We start from the raw sequence: 22,160 nt of genomic DNA on the forward strand, positions 1-22,160 counted from the left end.
TGAACATTCTGTGTGGGTTAATTTAGAGTATCATTTAGAATAATCACCTGATTTTCATTTATGTAAAATAAACCACGTAATCCTAGAACAAGGTTGATTTATGAGGATCTTATAACAATGGAATTAAACCCAGAGTGATATGTTTACCAGAAGTCCATGTAAAAAAATATTTTATTCTGGTTATATATGCAAAACATTTGCATTACTATTCAAAGTTTGCAAGTATGTGCAAAAGCATTTACAGCCTTTTTGCCACCATTTTAGTGTGTTTTTTTCCAATGAATGTTTTTTTAACATTAAGACCTTGAGTGCAGGTGCTGTTCCTTCTCAGTACTTGCTTACCTTTTTGATAAGCAAATTGAAACCGGAAGCTGTTGTCTATTACGTCCTAAATAATTCTTTAACTGAATGAGCATTTTACCTAACTCTGAAACATTTTTCAAACTTTAGAGTAATACTGATTATTTTTTGTGGGAAGTATATGTCAGAGATCACCACTTTAGCTCATCTGAATAAATTGACACTCATCCCATTCAAGCATGTAAGAAGGAACTGCAGATGCTGGTTTAAACCGAAGATAGACACAAAAAGCTGGAATAACTCAGTGGGACAGGCAGCATCTCTGGAGAGAAGGGATGGGTGACGTTTCGGGTCATGGTGGGCCGAAGGGCCTGCTTCCATACTGTATCTCTAGACTAGTCTGAGAAAGGGTCTCGACCCGAAACGTCACCCATCCCTTCTCTCCAGAGATGCTGCCTGTCCCACTGAGTTACTCCAGCTGTTTGTGTTCTATCTTCCAAGCAAGTGTTTACTTGACCTTTTTTAAAAAAAAAATCCTTTGACTTTCCCTCTTACTAACCCTGATCCGCTATCATCATCCTTCACCACTTCCCACTCTCAATGTCTGTGGCATTTAAACGGAAAGGTATCTGCAAATTATCTGAAATACTATCTTAATTTATGATCAAAATCACCATTTCTCACTGGTGGCTGGGAATTTTGAGGGGATCAGAATTTTAAATTCAACTTCTCCCTATTTGAGATTAAAGCTCCAACTATCGAACTGACTTAAAGCTGGACATCTAAGTGACATTTAGTTAAGGCATTTAGGTCAGAAGGCAATTTGAGGAGGGTTAACATATTCTGCACTCTTTGAGAAACTTTTATTATACTGTGCTTTGTGGAATGTTATAAGCCCAAAGTTTTCATAAAGTTTGAATTCTCTAAGGTCCGTTTTTAAAAAAAAGAAGAAAAAAAGCAAGTTTTATAGATCATTGTTCTAAAAAAGATGTTCTACCAATTATTAAATCTACAACAAAATGTTGAATTGGAATATTTACTATTCTTAATAGTTAACTCATAAGCAACAAACGATTTATTTTAGGCACAATTTTAATGTTAATTCCATTGATGTAATAATATACCTGATAATTGATAATATCAATTGATAAATTCCTTGTATGTATACATACTTGCCTAATAAAATTTATTCAATTCAATGTATAGTCAGTTTTGCAGGTAAGCTTAAATTTTTTTTGCTTTATCTTTATTTCTTTATTTGCTGCCTAAATCTCAATTTTTAATTTAAACATAAATATCAATTTTATTTTGGTTTGTTACAACAGAACTGATACTGTCAGCACATTGCTGCTACTGCTTCATGCAGTGATTGTTAAACCAAAAAAAGCATAGGAGAGCCACACCTCGCACAAGAAAATAATTGGCATATTGACGCACGTATCTTGTACAAGGTGTACATGTATCTATCCACTATCTCCAATATGCTACATCATGGTTTTGAAACTATCAAGCCCGTGGAACTATTGGCTTATTTGTTTTTCTCTTTCCTGAAAAGTTGAAGGAGGGAGAAACAATGATTAAATTAAGTGTGTATAATTGTTTAATGCAAAGAAATGTTAAGATCTATCACTTAACAACTTTTCTCTCTCTTTGTTCACAGGTTGTCCAAATATAAAATGGATGATAGCTTTGATTGTGACTGCGGTGAGCTGGAGCCACCTGATCACTGACGAGAGTCATCTTTAGAGATAGAAAGCTGCCACAAGTTCTTTGCTTGACCACGTTATAACTATAAAGGAAAGAAACAGTGCTTATCAGCACTCTAGAATGTCGCTGCTCAGGACCAGTCTTACACTGAATGTATCTGCACTATGAGGAGGATATCAATAGAGGTTTATAACACATATATGTATTCTCACACGCCCTGTTAAATGTTAATCTGTTTACAACAGTAGTTTGGATGCATCTGTCTGTCGAAGTTCATTCCGTTGCAATCAAACTTTAGTTTAATTTTTAATGTCTGCGGGGATGCCCTTATTTGAATTAGAAGCATAACCTTTACTGACATAGGTCAGGTCTGAGTTTCTATTCTGCAACCTGTTCATTCTTAAAGGAGGGATTCGTATGGGAACAGAGCTGACCTTGTTCATCTAGGCTGGATGGCGCACACATTTCAAAGAGAAAATACATTTAAACTAAGAAACGGTTAGGGTTGGCTTGCTCTCTAAGGAAGCTTTTTTATTGTGGAAGTTGATTTCTTTTTTTAATAGCCTAGTTTTGACATAGGATTGGCCATCTGATAGGAGAGGAAAGCTTGAGGGTTATCAACATGGCAGAAAAGTTTGGAAGTTTGATGAACATTCATGGGTTTGATTTGGGTGCTCGGTATATGGACTTGAAGCCACTAGGGTATGGTGGAAATGGCCTGGTTTTCTCAGCTGTGGACAATGACTGTGACAAGCGAGTGGCTGTCAAAAAAATTGTCCTGAGTGACCCACAGAGTGTCAAACATGCCTTGCGAGAGATCAAAATCATCCGACGACTTGACCATGATAACATAGTGAAAGTGTTTGAGATCTTGGGCCCAAGTGGGATACCGATGTCTGATGATGTGGGTGCCATCACAGAACTGAATTCTGTATACATTGTTCAAGAGTACATGGAGACCGACCTAGCGAAGCTGTTGGAACAGAGTCCATTCTCAGAAGAGCATGCTAGGCTCTTCATGTACCAGCTGCTTCGTGGGCTAAAATACATCCATTCGGCTAATGTGCTGCACAGAGATCTCAAACCGGCTAATCTCTTCATTAACACTGAGGATCTGGTGCTGAAAATAGGGGATTTTGGTCTGGCACGCATCATGGACCCCCATTACTCTCACAAAGTAAGTTTTGATTTATTACCCATGAACGAATAAGATAGTGTGTTGTTAGTAGTGCTGGCTGTCCTTGTTTGGATGTTTTGCAAATGGTTCAGCGAGTGCATAATGTAGCTTAAGAGGTTGAGTAGTCTGTCATTTGTCTTGTGAGGAGCGCGTATGCTAGCATTTTGTAAGGATCGTTTATGTAAAGCACATTTTAGCTGTGCAACCTTCCTAATATCAACATTTATTCACTGCTCTTGCTTTTGTGCATCAAAAATGTTGTTTCAACGTAGCGAGGTGCTGAATGTAGAATGTCATTAGGATGGAAGACTGATTCCATTCACAAATGTAGGGAGTTGTATTGTAATTTGGCATTTTGTCCTCTTTTCTGTTGTAGCTGTAATATAATCCATTGATAAATTATCGTGGTTTAGGCTTAAGAGGGCTAGTAGACACTTTCTTTGACATTGAGATAATGGCAATGTAGAATAAGGTATTTCTAGTTTCAATGAACACGCAGTTTGTATATTCTGTAGTGTTAACCTCATTTAGAAAGTTGTGACAGACCTTTGATTTAAAAATAGTGCCTTTTTGGCACTCTTACTTATTCTAATTGGAATTGATAAAACCCAAAATTTTGCTTTTGCATAATTCACCAAGCCTAATTGGTTTCATTGTCATTGGAAAGCCAATGTGAAAGTGTAGTTCTGCGTTTTACTTGGAACTACCAATTTACACAAAAGTGTAGTTAATGGGAAATGTATACCAAGAATTGTTTTGATAATTTTGGCTTTGGTTTACATACTGAATTTTGGAAGAACATATTGATGGCACACTTCTTCCAATTAGTTCTGTCACAATTACCAATCCTAAATGTTTTCCTGCATTATTTAAATCTGGAAAGAATTTAATTGTATCACACTCATTAGTTGTCCTGAAATATTTCAATCTAGATCCTGCACTTTAAAAAATAATCAGATTTTTCGGAAATGGCAGAGCCAGTCCTATTAATATTTGAACAAATCCTGTGTTCTTCCAAAGCCCAAGTCCATATGCTAAATATTTGGATATGCTAAATATTCTGTGGCTAATTTTTTTCTGGGATGTAACTAATGGATTGGATTCTGGCAGCAGCATTTTATAAGCATGATGTAAAATTATATGGACGCTGGATGCTTTGTTGATATTCTGCTTTGTGGTATCTTGGAAAGTGTTGACATCTAATCCAAAATTGGCAGCGGTTCCAAATATACAGATTAACTCTCTGGATGCCTCTGTTGGCTTTATATTTTATGCAGCAGTGCGCATCCTCGTAATGTTCCTGTTAGCAATAGACCTGTTAGCTCAGTCAGACGGCTAGATTTCTTCCAACTACTATGAATAGAATTGGAAAATCGTAGAATGAAATAGCACAAGAAAAGCTCATTCTGTCCATAACACGGATACCATCTGTCGGATAGAGCTATCTGATTTATCAATTCTTTGACTTTCTCATATGTCATGTCAAACTTTCCCTACTTATGGATATCCAATTCATTATTTAATGAAACTGTTTGAACGTGAATCAATTGACATCTTCAAGGATTCCAGATCCAACAACTGCTCCATTTAACATGTGGGATGGTGGGGAATCTTCTTAGTGCTGATCACCTTACAACCGTAACTTCTGCTTCTGGGGTAGTTACTCTGTCAAAATTGCTCAAAGAAGTTGAAACGGCCGTCAAACCTCTAAATCTTCTGTAAAATCGTGACATCTTTCCAACAACATGGTGCCTAAAATTTAATGCAGTCATCTTGGCTGACATCCTGTTAATACGCCTTCCTTACTTTTCTAGGGATTCCTTCTATTTATAATGGCCTTCTCCATTGAAATTTTATTTTCCAGACCTCTGGAATTATATTCTTGTATCTTCTAAAATGATACCGTTCATGTTGCCTCTCATTCATCTGATGAAAATAAATCACTTTGCTACTAAACCTCATGCCCTTTTATTTCGCCAATTATTTTTAGACTGTTTCTGATTGTTTGTTATACGTAATTTCCTCGTCACCTTCACTGCTTGGAATTCAATCCTGTCCCTGATCAAATTAATTAAAAATAGGGGGAAGAAGCACTCTCCTGGTAGTTACCCTCTGTGGAGCAGTACTAACCACTCTTCTTTACCTTGTCATGCAGCCATTTTTATATATACACTGCACTGTTTCTTTTAATATTACGGTCTTTTATTTTGCTAATCAGCTATTATGCATTAGTTTATCCACAATATTGATCGCCCTGTCTGTAAGCTGGTCTCTGCAATTTTCTTTAGATTTGAGCAATATATTACAATGTAGGTGTTTAAGAAGGAACTACAGATGCTGGAAAATCGAAGGTACACAAAAAAGCTGGAGAAACTCAGCGGGTGCAGCAGCATCTATGGAGCGAAGGAAAAAGGCAACGTTTCGGGCCGAAAACTTTGCCTTTTTCCTTTGCTCCATAGATGCTGCTGCACCCGCTGAGTTTCTCCAGATTTTTTGTGTACCTATTATAATGTAGGTCCTGTTTTACTAAATTCTTACTAACTGCCATTTGGAGAACTAAGTGAATAAATAATTTTGTCCCTGGGCATTCTGTCTAAAAGTTTTCTCTTCATATCTTTTGAAAGATTGACCTAATTGCCAGGTTTATTTTCTCTCAAATGTCAATGTAACATGAGCAATCTTCTCATATTTGGCATTAAATCCTCTTCCAAGGAGCTTGGAAGATTGTTCAGAGCTTCAACAGCTCTTTCAATAAACTAGGGCACATGAAAAGAACTGATTGACCATTTTACTTTAAGGATTGCTGACCTTATTAAGTGCATTTTTTTAATCATATCCAATATCACTTCTGCCCTGGCTGTTATCATTTCAAGAATGTTTGCCGATCCAATAGTGCAGTTTAAGAGGATTTTAGATAGGCAGGTGGATATGCAGAGAACAAAGGGATATGAATTGTGTGTTGGCAGTGGAGATTAGTTTAACTTGGCATCTTGTTTGGCATGGACATTATGGGCTGAAGGGCCTGTTCCTATGCTGTTCTATGTTTGTATTAATAAATTGGGGTTTTAATAAAGCAGCATAGTTTATTCCTGGAAAAAGCAGTTGAGCCGAATGGCTTAGTAGTATGTTTGCATGTTAGGACAATTAATGATTATTATACTAGTTTTTTAGGCTCCTTCAAGAAGACATGGTATTTATATATGTTTGGGTAGCTATATGAAGATAACAGCTCTGTACTGGGATTCAAGCTAAAAGGAGAGTTAAAGTTAGGAAAAGGCTGCTAGATGGTCTATATTTCAAATTATGCGTTGGCTGTAGCAGCAAAGGAGCAAGTGAGAGGTGTAGGAAGGAACTGCAGATGCTGGTTTAAACTGAAGATAGAATTTTAAAAAACTGGAGCAATTAAGGGGGTCAGATAGGATCTCCAGAGAAAAAGAAAGGTAATCTATTTTCTCCAGAGGTGCTGTTTGACCTGCTGAGTTACTCTAGCTGTTTGTGTCTATCAGCAAGTCAGTGGTATTTGAAGTGCTCTCCTCGCATTAGGTGAACTTGAAGATAATACATGGGATATACTGATCACAATATACTAAATAATTGGGAAACTTATCAAGTGAGGTTTTAACAATTGAATAAAGGATCTAGAAAGTATCTTTGTTTTTCAAGATGCTGCAGAGAGGAATGTAGCGCTTGAAATAAATTACCTGCAAAATCTGTAATTAATTGGAAAGTAAATTAGATGCATCACTGTTTATGAGATCAAATAGCAAATTACACTTTCTCTATCCAGAAATAAATGTAATAATTTGGAACTTGCTACAATGCTGAATGATTGGGGGAAAACTAAATGATATAAAGCAAAAACTAGTTAGGCATATGAAGAGTAAGGCAAGAAGAATTTTGCTGATGGAACCAAATATGAAAGACTTGAAGATCAAGTGGAGCATAAAACTGTGCATGGACTAATTGGGCTAAATGGCCATTTTCTGTGAAGTATATTCCATGTAATTGGTGATTAAAATATTACTTTCCACTACACGTTACGTCATTTGTTTTTAAATTTGAGGAAAGGAAAATCTTGAGTGATAAGGGGTGATAACTGGATAGTCCTGCTAAGACTAATTCTGTCTAAATGACCACAGATTAAAAGGTTGAGTGATGTGAATTGCGTGCTTGGTTGTCAGTTAACCATTTGGGTCAGTTTTAGGTTATGCTGAGTAGCCTTATTTGTAACTGGTTTTGAGTTAGATGCAATGTAGATTCAAGTTTCTCGAGTGAGGGTTCAAATGCCTAACCCGTTTACCTGTCATGGCATTAAGACAGATGCGAAAGACAGATAGCATCTGGTTTGTTAAAATGCAGAGTCTCAAAATCTGCTGTGCTCTTCCAAATTTCATTTATTTCCCCAACCCAAGTATTACTTGGATCAATTTCCAGAACTTTAACTTCGAATACTCTTTGACGTTCTGACAGCATTCATGCAGATTAGCTTTTTTTTTTTTTAACTGGTTGTTTTTATTTTAAACTTGCTTTTATTTTCCTTCATTTATATTTTAAAGGATAATCTTTGTCTTATTTTTGTTTTGTGATTACCAGATTTGGTTTTATGGCTTAACTCTTGAAAAGCAAGAGAATTTGTTCATGCAATGGTTGCCTGAGAGTAATGTTAGATGAGTTTAATCTTATCTGTGTTTGTGGATTATTCTTAAACATCTTTTTAATTAATTAAGCCCTTTGCCCCATGAGCAATGGTGAATTGGGTTGTGAACAACTATTTCTGACAATTATATTTTTACAAGGCACAATTTTCTCAACACTATATGCTAATTAGCACCAAAGCATCATTCCTTTTACGCAAAATAAATTATACTTTGGGGTTGGGGTCCTGTGTATGGGGTGGGACTGGGGTAGGGGTAGGGAGCATGAGGTGATGACGTTAGTAAGGTTTCTATTAAAGTCGTGTTTCATCTTTTACTTAGCTACCTGACAAATTATTTCTGTAATATGTTGAACATTAATGCCCACCTGATTTTAAATCTTTTTATGTTGCCAACACTTTATATGCTATTTACCAAATGTTTTCATTTATTTGATTTAAACTAAAGGTATAAAATTAACTAGAGCCCGAAGGAAATATACTGGAATAAGAAGCAAGTATAGCAATAAAAAGGTTATTTTTTCAGGCCTTCTTAGAACAAATTAAATGCATGAAAGGCTTGTCTTAGGCAACTTAACTGATTCTGGATGTGTATGAGCCTCAGCGCTGTGAGTTGCCCGACTCGAGATGGAGTGAGTGGGCCCGGCTCGGGGACAGATGGTGAGAGCAGCAACTCAGTCTTTATACAACAGTCGAGCTCGGTTTGCTGTGCGCTTTTACTTTAAGGTGAGCGCTGGTGACTACTCTCGCGTCTCCCGTCATCTCCCTTCTTGTTCCCTTCTTGGCCTCTGCATTAATCAACATGTCGAGCATGAACAACAAACTGCATAATTTTTTATTATGAATTATTATGATCTGTTGATCTGGCAAAATGGATAATGCGGCAAGGCTCTGGAACCAAGGACGATGGAAAATTAGTGGTGCACTTGTACTTCCATTTTGCTGACCAATCAAATTCTGTAGTTTAAAAAAATAATCAGCATGCGTATCTACTTCATGAAAATTGTATTTGAAAATGGAAATAAATTTAAGAATAAAAATTGAAGCATTGAAGATTAAGTGTAGGAATTCATGCCTAAACTAACATTCCATCTTCCCAATAATCCTTGGAATTGTTAAATGGTAAATATCTGCAGGTTTTAAGAAACTTCGTAGGATGGTAATGTTTAAGAACTACAGCACCCTTCGTAATGTTTGGGACACAGCATTTATCATTTATTTATTTGCCTCTGTACTCCACAATTTGAGATTTGTAATAGAAAAAAATCACATGTGGTTAAAGTGCACATTGTCAGATTTTAAATAAAGGCCATTTTTATACATTTTGGTTTCACCATGTAGAAATTACAGCAGTGTTTATACATAGCCCCCCCCCCCCCCCCATTTCAGGGCACCATAATGTTTGGGACACAGCAATGTAATGTAAATGAAAGTAGTCATGTTTAGTATTTTGTTGCATATCCTTTGCATGCAATGATTGCTTGAAGTCTGCGATTCATGGACTTCACCTGTTGCTGGGTGTCTTCTCTGGTGATGCTCTGTCAGGTCTGTATTGCAGCCATCTTTAGCTTGTGCTTGTTTTGGGGGCTAGTTCCCTTCAGCTTTGGATCTTGGGCAGTTCCTTCTCTCCTCCATACTTTGCCTTTGCCATCACTGATATAAGCTAAACTTTGTCTCATCTGTCCGCAAGACCTTTTTCTGGAACTGTGGTTGCTCTTTTAAGTACTTCTTGGCAAACTGTAACCCGGCCGTCCTATTTTTGTGGCTATCCAGTGGTTTGCATCTTGCAGTGTAGCCTCTGTATTTCTGTTCATAAATTCTTCTGCGGACATGGGGCATTGAGAAATTCACACCTGACTCCTGAAGAGTGTGTCTGATCTGTCGGGCAGGAGTGTGGGCATTTTTTCTTTATTATAGAGAGAATTCTTCTGTCGTCAGCTGTGGAGGTCTTCCTTGGCCTTTGCGATTAGTAAGCTCACCAGTGCTCTCTTTCTTCTTAATGATGTTGATTTAGGTAAGCCTAATGTTTGGACGATGTCTCTAACAGTTTTAGTCTTGTTTCTCAGTCTCAGAATGGCTTCTTTGACTTTCATTGGCACAACTTTGGTCCTCATGTTGAAACAACAATGAAAGTTTCCAAGGTGATGGAAAGACTGGAGGAAAGACTAGGTGCTGAGAGCTCTCTTATACCTGCTTTAAGGAAGCATTTAAACACACCTGAGCAATTACAAACACCTTTGAAGCCATGTGTTCCAAACATTATGGTGCCCTGAAATGGGAGGGGGGACGGGGGAGGGGAGAGAGAGACTATGTATAAACACAGCTGTAATTTCTACATGTTAAAACCAAAATGTATAAAAATGACCTTTATTAAAATCTGACAATGTGCACTTTAATCACATATTATTTTACACTCAAATTGTGGAGTACCGAATAAATGATGGATCTTTGTCCCAAACATTATGGAGGGCACTGTATCTCGTCATCAGCTAGTGACTAACTGTATAAACTTCCATAAGGGGTGTTTATAAATTGGAAACTCTGTATTTCTCTTAACTTATCTTTATGGAACTATCTGAAATATTTTAGTTTTTTTAATAAAGTACCTTGATAGCATAATTTCAAAGACAGCACTATTTTGCATAAGATGAATAATTGTTACCTGAATGTGGCAATCTTGTACTTGGTACACACTGAGTCTTAAAACTAATACTTTTTTAAATCAAACTGCAATTTAGGCAAGCACTAAATAAAAGTAAAATGTGCTATTTTCTCATTAGTTTACATCAAGTGGTTTGTGTTTGGTGATTTTTGTCTTGATCTTGTATAACTGTTAATCTGTTGTTTCATAAGTCCCCTGTCTTCAGATTGGCTAGGTTTACATCTGCTAATGTTGGCTTGAATTTATTGAAACTTTGTAGAAAAGAAATATATCATTTCAGTTACCTGAACTGCTCGTGAAGCATGTTACTGTGATGGAAGATTTTACTGCTAAGACAGATTGTAGATACTTATTGCCGAGTTATTTTGGCTGCAGAGTTCTCAGTTACATTCTAAATTGGGCCCTGTGTGTGTGTGTTTAAAAAAAAAAAAAAAAAAATTGGCTCTGATAATTGTGATTTGCTATATTTATTTAATATCAAACACACATCACGGAAGTATTTTTGACATTAATCTGCTAAATGAGCCTTCTGCAATAATCTAGGTTGCCTGTTCATATTCACCTAACTTGCTCTGAGTAGCTTTCACATTTTCTGCAATTTAGGTATTGTCTCCTATTGTTAAATGGTTGTGTTTCCATTTAATCTTTTGTGGTACTTTGATTATCTGCCATCAGACAATTAGGAAATCCCCAATCGTTTGGCATCTGGCTCACCAGGTACTGATTTGGCCCTCTCCCTCGTACTCACGAAGGCCCCTGCTCCCTTTAAAATTAATAAATCTTCCAATTAATTTGTTATTCTACTGTCAAACATATTTTAAAAGGGAATTAAACACGATTTGGAGGATTAACAGACTAACATCCAATAGCCTGGATTATTTGCCAGTTGTGCACCACTAAAATCTTGAGTTTGCAGGATTAACAATGAGTGAAAAGACCACAACCGAACCTGATTTCAGTTCTTGCATGAAGAGCAATTAAACACTGTTTGTTCAAGATTAGGCAGGTTAAATTTTAACATTTTTGTTTGCAATCCCTAATGAGAGAATTGTACAGCAAGGAGGAAGCCTATTCTGCAACTTCCTCAGCAACCTTATCTGATCATTGGTTGAATGCACTTTAATTTTATAACCAAGTTTGTTTTAATTGACTTCCCTGACAGTTTCTTTACTGGTCAATGTGTTTTATAATTATCTGAAAACACCACCATCATCATGGCACCAAAACAAGCTGTATAAATGCACTTAGTTAAATCTTCTGATTACGTACTGTGACTATGTAAATATATACCTGAATGTAAAGTTTTCATTAAATGTTGGTAATGCACAATTTTTCCATGTAGCTAACGTCTTTCCTAAACATTCCACGTACAAGGGTCCCTTTGTTTTCTCCAGACCTTTCCCTTCCTCTCCTGAAGGCAGCAATTTGTGCCAGGATATAGTTCCACAAGCAGTGGCCCTCCAGTACTTCTGAAATGGCCATTCTTCATGTGTGAACCTGGATGGTGAGTGCTAATTCTGCTATTCACAGCCAAGCCCTGCCCTTTCTCATTTGACATTCATTTGATGCAGGACCTGCTGATTTGATAAGATGAGTGTTTCCCAGAATTTTCTTTGTTTTGTTTGTTTTATTTATGGCATAAGCAAAATTTTAAAACCCGTTTTATGTTTTGACTGATTCACCAACTTACTAAATAAAAGCGCTCGGCTGCAATTGAGCCAAGAATAAATTGCTGACTATTTGGGCAATGTAGTTTGGGGGCATAGTTTGGGATTAGTGTTGGAATGTTCATAACCAAAACCTGTAAGTCTTGATTTGAGCTTCTACAGTTGTTGCTCCTTCTGCATTCCGTGAATGGGGAAATTTGAGAATCTCCTAGTAGGTATTCCTTCTGCAGTGCTTTACATTTTAATTGAAACTGTGAAGGAAATTGGAACTGGGACGAAGAAGTGATCCACATGGCAAACGTATAAGCAGGTTTGGAAGGGGGAAAAATATCTAAGGATTTTTTATTTACTGATTGATCCTTGTGCAGAGAAGATTTGATGATTAATAGTAATTTTAGTTTAGAGATACAGTGCGGAAACAGGCCCTTTGGCGCACCGAGTCCGCACTGACCAATGATCCCCGTACAATAACACTATCCTACACACATAAGGGACAATTAACACTTATACCAAGCCAATTAACCTACAGACCTGTACTTCTTTGGAGTGTGGGAGTAAACCAAAGATCTTGGAGAAACCCCACTCGGTCACGGGGAGAACGTACAAACTCCGTACGTACAGCACCTGTAGACTGGATCAAACCCAGGTCTCTGGCGCTGCATGCGCTGTAAGGCAGCAACTCTGCCGCTGCTCCCTGAAATACAATATCGAGCTCCTGCAAATTCACCTCTTCTATCTTGATTGATCCAGCAAGTATTGTAAAAAAGATGTCAAAATAATGTATTTAGTTATTATGTTGAATTGGTTCTAGGTGTTCCTCTCCAATTTCCCAAACTTTTTTCCTCCCAACCTAACCTCTCATTGGACATTTGTATGATTTTCTCATTCGTAATACCTTGGATCGAAATGACAACTCTTCAGTTGGCATTTTGATCAAGTAAAAAAATGCAGGCATAATTGGAAAGAAAAATTACTCCATCCGAAGACCATAACAAAAGTGGTTTTCATGCTTGCCACACGACTTCTTGAGACAGGAGGGATATTAACTTTTTTGTAGGTTTGTATTTTGAATGGAAGGTGTGTTGGATTGATATGTATTAACTAATCAACTGATGTGGCAGCATAAAAGTACAGCCTGAAGTGAATTTGAAGAGTGTGAAAATGCTTCGTATGAATTTATCTTATGGGGTATTATGTATGAGATGTAGTAATGCTGGAGTTGCATGGCAAAGCACATTTTGATGGCCTGAATTGAATTGCATGAAAATTGTAATTAGCATGAGCAATAGTCTTAAAGTTCATAAATCTGATTCAAAATATTTATTGCAAAAAAAGTTGATTTTATATTTTCTCTTAGAAAATAGAAATATTTAAAAAAAATAGCTGTGCTGCAATATATTTCTTTTAAATGTGAACTGAATTATAAGCATTGAATCATTGAAAGATGTAACCTGGAAACCAGCCCACCAAACCCACACCGACTGTCGACGCTAGAGCATTCACACTAATTCGGTGTTATCCTGCTTTCTCATCCTCTTCCTACACACTGGGGGCAATTTAGAGCGGCCAATTAATCTACAATTTACAGAGGCCAATTGTTTTACAATCCCATATCTTTAGGATATGGTCCTAAAGTCGTAAAGGAGAATGCAAATTCCACACAGTATCTGCAGTCAGGATCATACCCAGGTCCCTGGCGCTGTGAGCCAGCAGCTCTACCAGCTGCGGAACTGTGCCACCCTATGTTTTAGTTTACATGAGAAAAGTTGACAGAATTTCTTTGCCTAACTACAGAAGCCTTTCAACTTGCACACAAGATGGGCAGGCAAATTAGTTTCTTTAACATGAGCAAACATTATGACCATATTTTTAGCATTACCAGGCACAGTTTATGATTATCGGGGTGATTTTAGAACAAAGGTTTGGATTCAAAAATGTGATGTGAAAATAACCTGCTTGCTAGCAATTGGCATTTATTTGTGTGATATACCATCAGTGATGCACAACACATTCCGTTTTCTGTAAATGATACCCAAACATTTGGAAGTGGCAGTTTTAGATTTCTGCGCAGAATGTGTGTTATATTTTATAGGAAATGATACACAGTGCCTCTCTGTAGACAAAAGAGTGCTAGTATGTATATAACAGTTCACGTCGTGCTATTGGTAGGCACACTCTAGTTTTAGAGGTTCCGATATATCGTTGGGTATTGTCTCGAAAAAAGCACTGACTATACATATCTGTAAATTGGCCAATTTTAGTGCTGTGTGCATGGATTATTGTATTCCATTTTGGGTGCAAGTGACATAGACTGCAAAAAATTGTACATCTTGTTTTCCTAGGGCCATCTGTCTGAAGGACTGGTCACTAAATGGTACAGATCTCCACGCCTCCTCCTTTCTCCAAATAATTATACCAAAGCCATTGACATGTGGGCTGCTGGCTGCATCTTTGCAGAAATGCTGTCCGGGAAAACACTTTTTGCAGGTTAGTGTTTCCAGAAGATAACGAAGCAAAAGTACAAGCGCATTACAGTTTTATACATAGTACGTTAGTCTGCATTAAACTGCTATTTGTTTTGAACACAAGCAGTTAATCTGTTTATAAAACACGTTTCACTGAAACACTGGTACTTATGAATAAGCAAACAGTGCAGCACTTCACTTGCAGAGCCGGGCATTTTGTGCTGTTAATGGAAGGATTAATGGAACAATTGAGCGGTGACTTCACTCTTAGCTACGCACATTTCTGCAAGGTTGATTGTTTCGGATTTTAACCATTCAGATATTCAAAGCTTTTTGTTTTGAATGTTTGTTTAGGTGCTCATGAATTGGAGCAAATGCAACTGATTCTGAATTCCATCCCTGTAATCCATGAAGAGGACCATCAGGAGCTGCTGGGTGTCATCCCTGTTTATTTACAGAAAGATATGACAGAACCACATAACCCCTTACCACAGTTACTCCCTGGCACCTGTCCTGAAGGTATGTGCTCCACAAGCTCGCATTCTGAATTTATGTAAAATTTTGATGTTTTAGTCTTCATTTGTAAAGATCGAAATAACTTAAAGATCGAAATATAACTTAATGTGACCTTTACTTCAACTCTTTTAACCTAGCACTTAAATCCTCACTGCTAATTTAATTTTGGCCGAGCTACCAGGAAGAAATTGAAGAGTTAAAATTCAGGCTTGTGCATTGCAGTTTGTTTAAAATTAGTGACATGAGTTTAGGGATAGACTCAATTCCCTTTCCTTGCATTGGGAATTAATATTGCAGCTATGTTTAGTTTATAGCATGGAAACAGGCCCTTTGGCCCACCGAGTCTGCGCCGGCCATTGATCACTTGCACATTAGTTCCATGTTATCTCGCTTTTGCATCCTACCTACTAGGGGCAATTTACAGAAGTTAATTAACCTACAGACCTGCATGTCTTTGGAATGTGGGTGGAACCCACAGCACCCGGACACAACTTGTGCAGTCACGGAGAACACACGTAGTCAGGATCGAACCTTGGCCTAGGGCGCTGTGAGGCAGCAGCTCTATCATGTGCCGCCTCAGAAAATGTACAGTAATACAGTTATTTCTGCAATATTGTTAGATGTCTGCTTGTGGATCTAGATGAAAGGAAAAGTTGAGGATCTTCATACTATATATTTATTTTTTTCAAACAGCATTAGATTTTCTGGAACAAATTTTGACCTTCAATCCGATGGACAGACTGACGGCAGCTGAAGCCTTGGCACATCCATACATGAGTATTTATTCTTTCCCATTGGACGAACCAAACTCTACCCACCCTTTTCACATCGAGGATGAAGTTGATGATATTTTGTTAATGGATGAGAGTCACAGCCATATCTATAATTGGGACAGGTATTTCTTTTATTTTATTGGTAAAATACTATTTCTCTTTTAAAAAAATAAACTAATCAATAATTAAACCAGAAGAAATGCTTTCAGGTGACTAATGCATGATGGCAGAATCCTGTTCTTTTATTACAAAGAGTTGACCTTCACAGAGGACTGGTTTATTATGATGTGAACTGAGGTACAATGAGAAACTTTTGAAGCATGCTTGATCTTTATGACAAAAGGATTTGCATGCATATTCCCTTTCTGACGGGATCCTGGTTGATAAAGTTTCTCTAATTAATTGAAGTTTTATTTCCTTCTGCTAATAATGATCACCAGTCATTATTACTGCGGCATAATGGTGGACACATCCAAGGAAAATTTTGATAGAAAATCATCACTTTGATTAAGAAAACCAGTGAGAGGGTAAAGCCAGGTGATTTGAACAGTTTAATGTACATTTAACTTTGAACATTTGTAAATCAGACCAAAGTATATGATTGCAATGTAACTTAGATTTCTGGCATCTGTACAAGTTCAGATGACAAGGTGATGCAATTAGTTTAATATAGGCTTTTACCTGACTTTTTGGCATAATTGGTTATGTGCACTGTGGTTGATTATTTAAAAATTCTGTAAAGATCTTCATTCAGTGAGATAATTTTATTTCCCCAATATGTCATTCTATATTGAGAAAAATAGATATTCTATATTTAGAATATGAGGTCTTAAAATTGAACTATTGTTAATTCTTTGGGTAGTTGCATTTGTATACTCTTGCAACAGCCAATTGAAACTGCTGGATCAATTCCAATTCCTCCATCTACTCTAGAGATAATTTACAGTAGCTAATCAGCATGCCTTTGGATAGACAAGGAAGTGCAGATGCTGGCTTGCAAATGACCAAGTGCTGGAGTGACTCAGCGGGTCAGGCAGAATCTTTGGAGAATATTTGAAAGGTGACGCTTTGGGCTGAGTCCCTACTTCAGACTGATTGTGGTGGTGGGGGGAAGAACTCTGGAAGAGCGATGGGGCAGGACAAACACTGGAAAGAGATATGTGGAAACAGATGAGGGAAACTTTGATGGGCAGATGTTTGGACGAAGGCCAGAGTAGAAAAGATGAATGGTGGAGGGGGAGAGGGGGGGAGAAATAGGTGTGAGACCACGTGGGAACAGCATGCTTTTGGGTTGTATGTGCTCAATAAAACTCGCATTTCTAATTTTAAATTACCCTAATATGGAAATTTTTCCTCATGCAGATAGATGAAACCAAAGAACAGATTTTCAATTTGCGTATCCCACCTTGTATTTGAATTGATTTCACAAACTGAAATACTCGTTACACCTGTTGGGACTACTGCTACGATTGCAAAATGGCCTTTTAAATTTCACCAAGATAATATTTCAGTCTTGGAAACAGTGGCACAGCTGGTAGAGCTGCTGGCCCTCAGCATCGGAGAGCTGGGTGCAGTCTGTGTGGAGTTTGCATGTTCTCCCTGTGAGTGCATGGATATCCCCCAGGTGCTCCGGTTATATCCCACAACCCAAAGGTGTGCACTTTGGTAGGTTAATTGGCCAATTGCACCAGGTGAGTGGGTGAGGGATAGAACCTGGAGGGGAATAAAATGGGATTAATGTTAGATTTCTATAAATGGAGGTTGATGGTTGGCAGAGACTTGACACGTCAAAGGGCTTGTTTCTCTGCTGTATCTCACTCTTTCAAGATTGCAAGTTTTTCTAAGATTGCTCATCCCTCCTTTATCTAAGACATTGCTTGAATTGTTCCTTTCAGATACCAGGAAAGTGAATTGTCAGACCACGATTGGCCTTTGCACAGTAACTTTGAGTCCGATGATGTTCAGCGCGATCCACGAGCATTGTCTGACATGACTGAAGAGGAGGAGGTACAGGTGGACCCTCGCAAATATTTAGATGGAGACCGTGAAAAGTATTTAGAGGATCCTGCATTTGACTTGAACTTTTCCACTGAGCATTCTTGGTCACATTCAGATCACCATGAAAATAAGTATTGTGATCTGCAGTGTGGCCACACTTGTAACTATAAAATGGGGTCACCCTCCTACTTGGATAACCTGGTGTGGAGGGAGAGTGAAGTGAACCATTACTATGAGCCCAAACTTATTATGGACCTATCTAACTGGAAAGAGCAGAGCAGAGAGAAGCCAGATAAAAAAGGAAAGTCAAAGTGTGAAAAGAATGGACTTGTGAAAGCGCAGCTAGCCCTGGTGGAGGCAACCCAGCAGATTGTTGAGAAGGACAAGGAGAAGATTCGGGAGTTTGACTTTGATTCTTTCATGGCCAGTCCCATCAAACTGAGTTTGCCGCCCGAGTCTCCTGACGTAGACAAGCTGAATGACTTGAACAATTCAGTGTCCCAGTTGGATCTAAAGAGTTCAATGTCAAATTGTAAATCTGTTAGTCAGGAGAAGGAGGAGAAGGGGATGGCAAATTTGGCCCAGCTGGGTTGTCTGAGCCAGAATCCGTGGGAGTGCCAGTTTGCCATTGATGGAAGTGGTGGGTGGGATGAAAGCTTCCTGATTCCAGAAGAAGAAGCTTGTTGGGATAGAAGGAAGGATGAACAGCTGGAAAAAACTACATTCACTAGTTACCTAGACAAGTTATTCAACAGGAAAGACGACGTCGAAATAGCAGAACCTGAGCCAGCAAGTGACAGGAAACTGGAGGAGAGGGTTGGTGAAGAGAGTGTGAAAGGGGCGAGCAGAAATGGCGAGGTCCCATTGAGCAAGCAGTTGGAGTCCATTGGTATTCCCCAGTTTGACAATCCTGTCAGTTCACCGCTGAAGGCGAGAGCAATTCAGACCACTTTAGCACCTGCGGCTGCAAAACCATCTCCTCAGATTCCTCATAAGACCTATAGTAGCATCTTGAAACATTTGAACTGAATAGAACACTCGCAGACATTTGTTTTGTATACTTCACTATGTGCATTTGTCTTGTTTTCTGAAGTCTGGAATCATTTTATTTTTGTAATTTCAATTTGTGCTTTTTGGTTTGAACAGTTCATTTTTACAAGTCAAATTATTTTGACATTGCATTTCAAATTTTTTTTTTTGTTTTTTTTTGTTTTTTTTTTGTAAGCCTGTATGTCATTTGCACACAGTTTAAAATAATGTACATTGCAAAAAAAAAAGACTAACATGGAAAATAGTGAGTGAAACACTTGGTGAAAAAATGCACTAAGCCAGGCGGGTACATTTTATTAGTGAAACAAAAGCCACCAAGCACTGTCTCCATGTTTTAAGATTGGAATGTCTTTCATTTTGGCAAACACACGGTTAATATATACGTGCATGAGATTTTAAAAATAATAATTTGGAAATTTAAAGTAAGCCCACGCAGTAAATCGCAAATTTGATTTCCCCTGCAATATATTAAAGACAGTTTTTGTTTTCTGATAGCTTAAATGTTTCTTAAACATGTGATGCCAGGAAAACCAGCAATGAATGCAGATCATGGTACGCATGTGTTATCTACCTCAAGGTAACGGCAATGAGTGGCTTACCTTGAGCCACACACAATGCTTCATAGCATGCACCAGAACTCAGCCAGCAATTACTCTTGAAAAGCTGTCAGTACTTGTAACTTTCTGGTATGCATTTTCCATAGTAAAGTGTTCAGATACTTTATTTATTTTAGCAGATGTAAGATTTCTTCTGTATTTATTTTAATTTTATAAGTTTCATTGTGACTTTAAAAATGAATTTGAGGCATTTTGAAGCTAATTTTATGTTTAGCACTATGGTTAATTGTGTAACATTCTTCCTAACCCGATGACTCCTCAGTTTTCCTATTGATAGAATTGGCTTATTTTGGAAAGAGCATTCACTACATATATAGGAATTGGAACATTTTAGTGGTGCTTGATGATAATTAATAATTTAGAAACCATTTGAAAACAGATTTTGGAAATGCACCCTTGAGTCTTAAATCCTGTATTTAATTTGTCAAAACCTAAAAGACTAGAATTCTCTGCATGGAAATAACTGAGTTGCAACCATTACTGTAAAAGTTGAAACTACAAACTGCAGTAAGATGAATGTTGAATTTTCATCTTTATTTTTATTGTACATTTTTATTAAATTTGTAACTTCAAGCCAGCATGGTTTCCATAGATTCAGAATATAGCATGTAGAATTATTTCTGAAAATTTATTTGCATTTACCAATTTAGATACCAAGTTTCTGTATTACTGATTCTTGCCCCTTACCCTTCCCCCTCCCACAAAACCCAAAAATGGAACAAATAAAAATAACCAGAATCTGAGTACTCATGGCTTGCTGTGTTATCTGAACTTCACCAAGGTTTCTGCCAAAAAATAAGCCCAAGGAAAATGTGTGGAGTTGAAATCCTCATTTCTCATCTATGGAATCATTTGTGGAATTAATTGTCACAGACGCCAAGTCTTTGGGTATTTTAAAACGGAGATTGACAGCTTTTTGATTAGTGCGGATGTCAAAGATTACGGGCAGGAGAATAGGGTTGAGAGGAAAATATAGATCGGCCATGATTGAATGGCGGAGCAGTCTCGATGGGTGGAATGAGCCTAATTCTGTTCCTGTCATGATATTACGAACTTATAACTGGAAGTTCATGGTCAGGGAGGTTACTCTGAAGGTGGAACATGAGCATAATTAGCAAAACTAGCCTGATGGATGTGCCATGACATTCAGTGAGTAGCTACCATTTAAGTTCCATTTGCGGTTTCAACGGCTCAATTTGTTTGACAAGGGCATGCTTCGCAAAACAAACCTTGACTAAATCTATCATTAATTATAGAATGATATTGGTGCAATGGGCTGCCGCAAAGTGTGCGTGGGTTTCTCTCCTTTTGATGCATTTCCCCTTTCACTGTCGGGCATTGCCTTTCAGGATTTAAAGTTGTTCGGATATTTAAAAAGGGAGGGAGAGAGAAAACGGGGAATTACAGACCAGTTAGTCTAACGTCGGTAGTGGGGAAACTGTTAGAATCAGTTATAAAAGATGGGATAGCAGCACATTTGGAAAGTGGTGAAATCATTGGACAAAGTGAGCATGAATTTATGAAAGGTAAATCATGTCTGACGAATCTTATAGAATTTTTCGAGGATGTAACTAGTAGAGTGGATAAGGGAGAACCAGTGGATGTGTTATATCTGGACTTTCAGAAGGCTTCCGACAAGGTCCCACATAAGTGATTAGTGTACAAACTTAAAGCACACGGTATTGGGGGTTCAGTATTGATGTGGATAGAGAACTGGCTGGCAGACAGGAAGCAAAGAGTAGGAGTAAACGGGTCCTTTTCACAATGGCAGGCAGTGACTAGTGGGGTACCGCAAGGCTCAGTGCTGGGACCCCAGCTATTTACAATATATATTAATGATCTGGATGAGGGAATTGAATGCAACATCTCCAAGTTTGCGGATGACACGAAGCTGGGGGGCAGTGTTAGCTGTGAGGAGGATGCTAGGAGGCTGCAAGGTGATTTGATAGGTTGGGTGAGTGGGCAAATGGCAGATGCAGTATAATGTGGATAAATGTGAGGTTATCCATTTTGGTGGCAAAAACAGGAAAGTAGACTATTATCTGAATGGTGGCCGATTAGGAAAGGGGTAGATGCAACGAGACCTGGGTGTCATGGTACACCAGTCATTAAAAGTAGGCATGCAGGTGCAGCAGGCAGTGAAGAAGGCGAATGGTATGTTAGCATTCATAGCAAAAGGATTTGAGTATAGGAGCAGGGAGGTTCTACTGCAGTTGTACAGGGTCTTGGTGAGACCACACCTGGAGTATTGTGTACAGTTTTGGTCTCCTCATCTGAGGAAAGACATTCTTGCCATAGAGGGAGTACAGAGAAGGTTCACCAGACTGATTCCTGGGATGTCAGGACTTTCATATGAAGAAAGACTGGATAGACTCGGTTTGTACTTGCTAGAATTTAGAAGATTGAGGGGGAATCTTATAGAAACTTACAAATCTTAAGGGGTTGGACAGGCTGGATGCAGGAAGATTGTTTCCGATGTTGGGGAAGTCCAGAACAAGGGGACACAGTTTAAGGATAAGGGGGAAATCTTTTAGGACCGAGATGAGGAAAACATTTTTCACACAGAGAGTGGTG

The 22,160-nt window shown here is 38.1% G+C and overlaps 1 protein-coding gene and 1 long non-coding RNA gene across 5 annotated transcripts in view; both read left to right on the forward strand.

Moving 5' to 3' along the window:
- The window catches only part of mapk6 (mitogen-activated protein kinase 6), a 28,792-nt gene extending 8,460 nt beyond the window's left edge, over positions 1 to 20,332 (forward strand). For 2 of the 4 annotated variants that reach the window (XM_033050197.1, XM_033050196.1), the window contains exons 2-6: positions 1,961 to 3,184; positions 14,510 to 14,654; positions 14,987 to 15,151; positions 15,842 to 16,043; positions 17,817 to 20,332. In XM_033050197.1, the coding sequence (XP_032906088.1) occupies positions 2,630 to 3,184; positions 14,510 to 14,654; positions 14,987 to 15,151; positions 15,842 to 16,043; positions 17,817 to 18,948 (2,199 nt within the window). In that variant the 5' untranslated portion in view covers positions 1,961 to 2,629 and the 3' untranslated portion in view covers positions 18,949 to 20,332. Of the gene's footprint in view, positions 1 to 1,960; positions 3,185 to 14,509; positions 14,660 to 14,986; positions 15,152 to 15,841; positions 16,044 to 17,816 lie in introns of those variants that run through there. The other 2 variants (XM_033050198.1, XM_033050199.1) reach the window with 2 other exon arrangements.
- LOC116991529 lies at positions 4,218 to 11,960 on the forward strand. Its single transcript, XR_004416813.1, has 3 exons — positions 4,218 to 5,497; positions 5,700 to 8,564; positions 11,895 to 11,960. It is a non-coding gene; the product is annotated as an uncharacterized LOC116991529 (long non-coding RNA).
- Positions 20,333 to 22,160: the final 1,828 nt, after the last annotated feature.

The sequence above is a fragment of the Amblyraja radiata genome, chromosome 34 (genome assembly GCF_010909765.2).
Source record: "Amblyraja radiata isolate CabotCenter1 chromosome 34, sAmbRad1.1.pri, whole genome shotgun sequence".
Lineage (NCBI taxonomy): Eukaryota > Metazoa > Chordata > Chondrichthyes > Rajiformes > Rajidae > Amblyraja > Amblyraja radiata.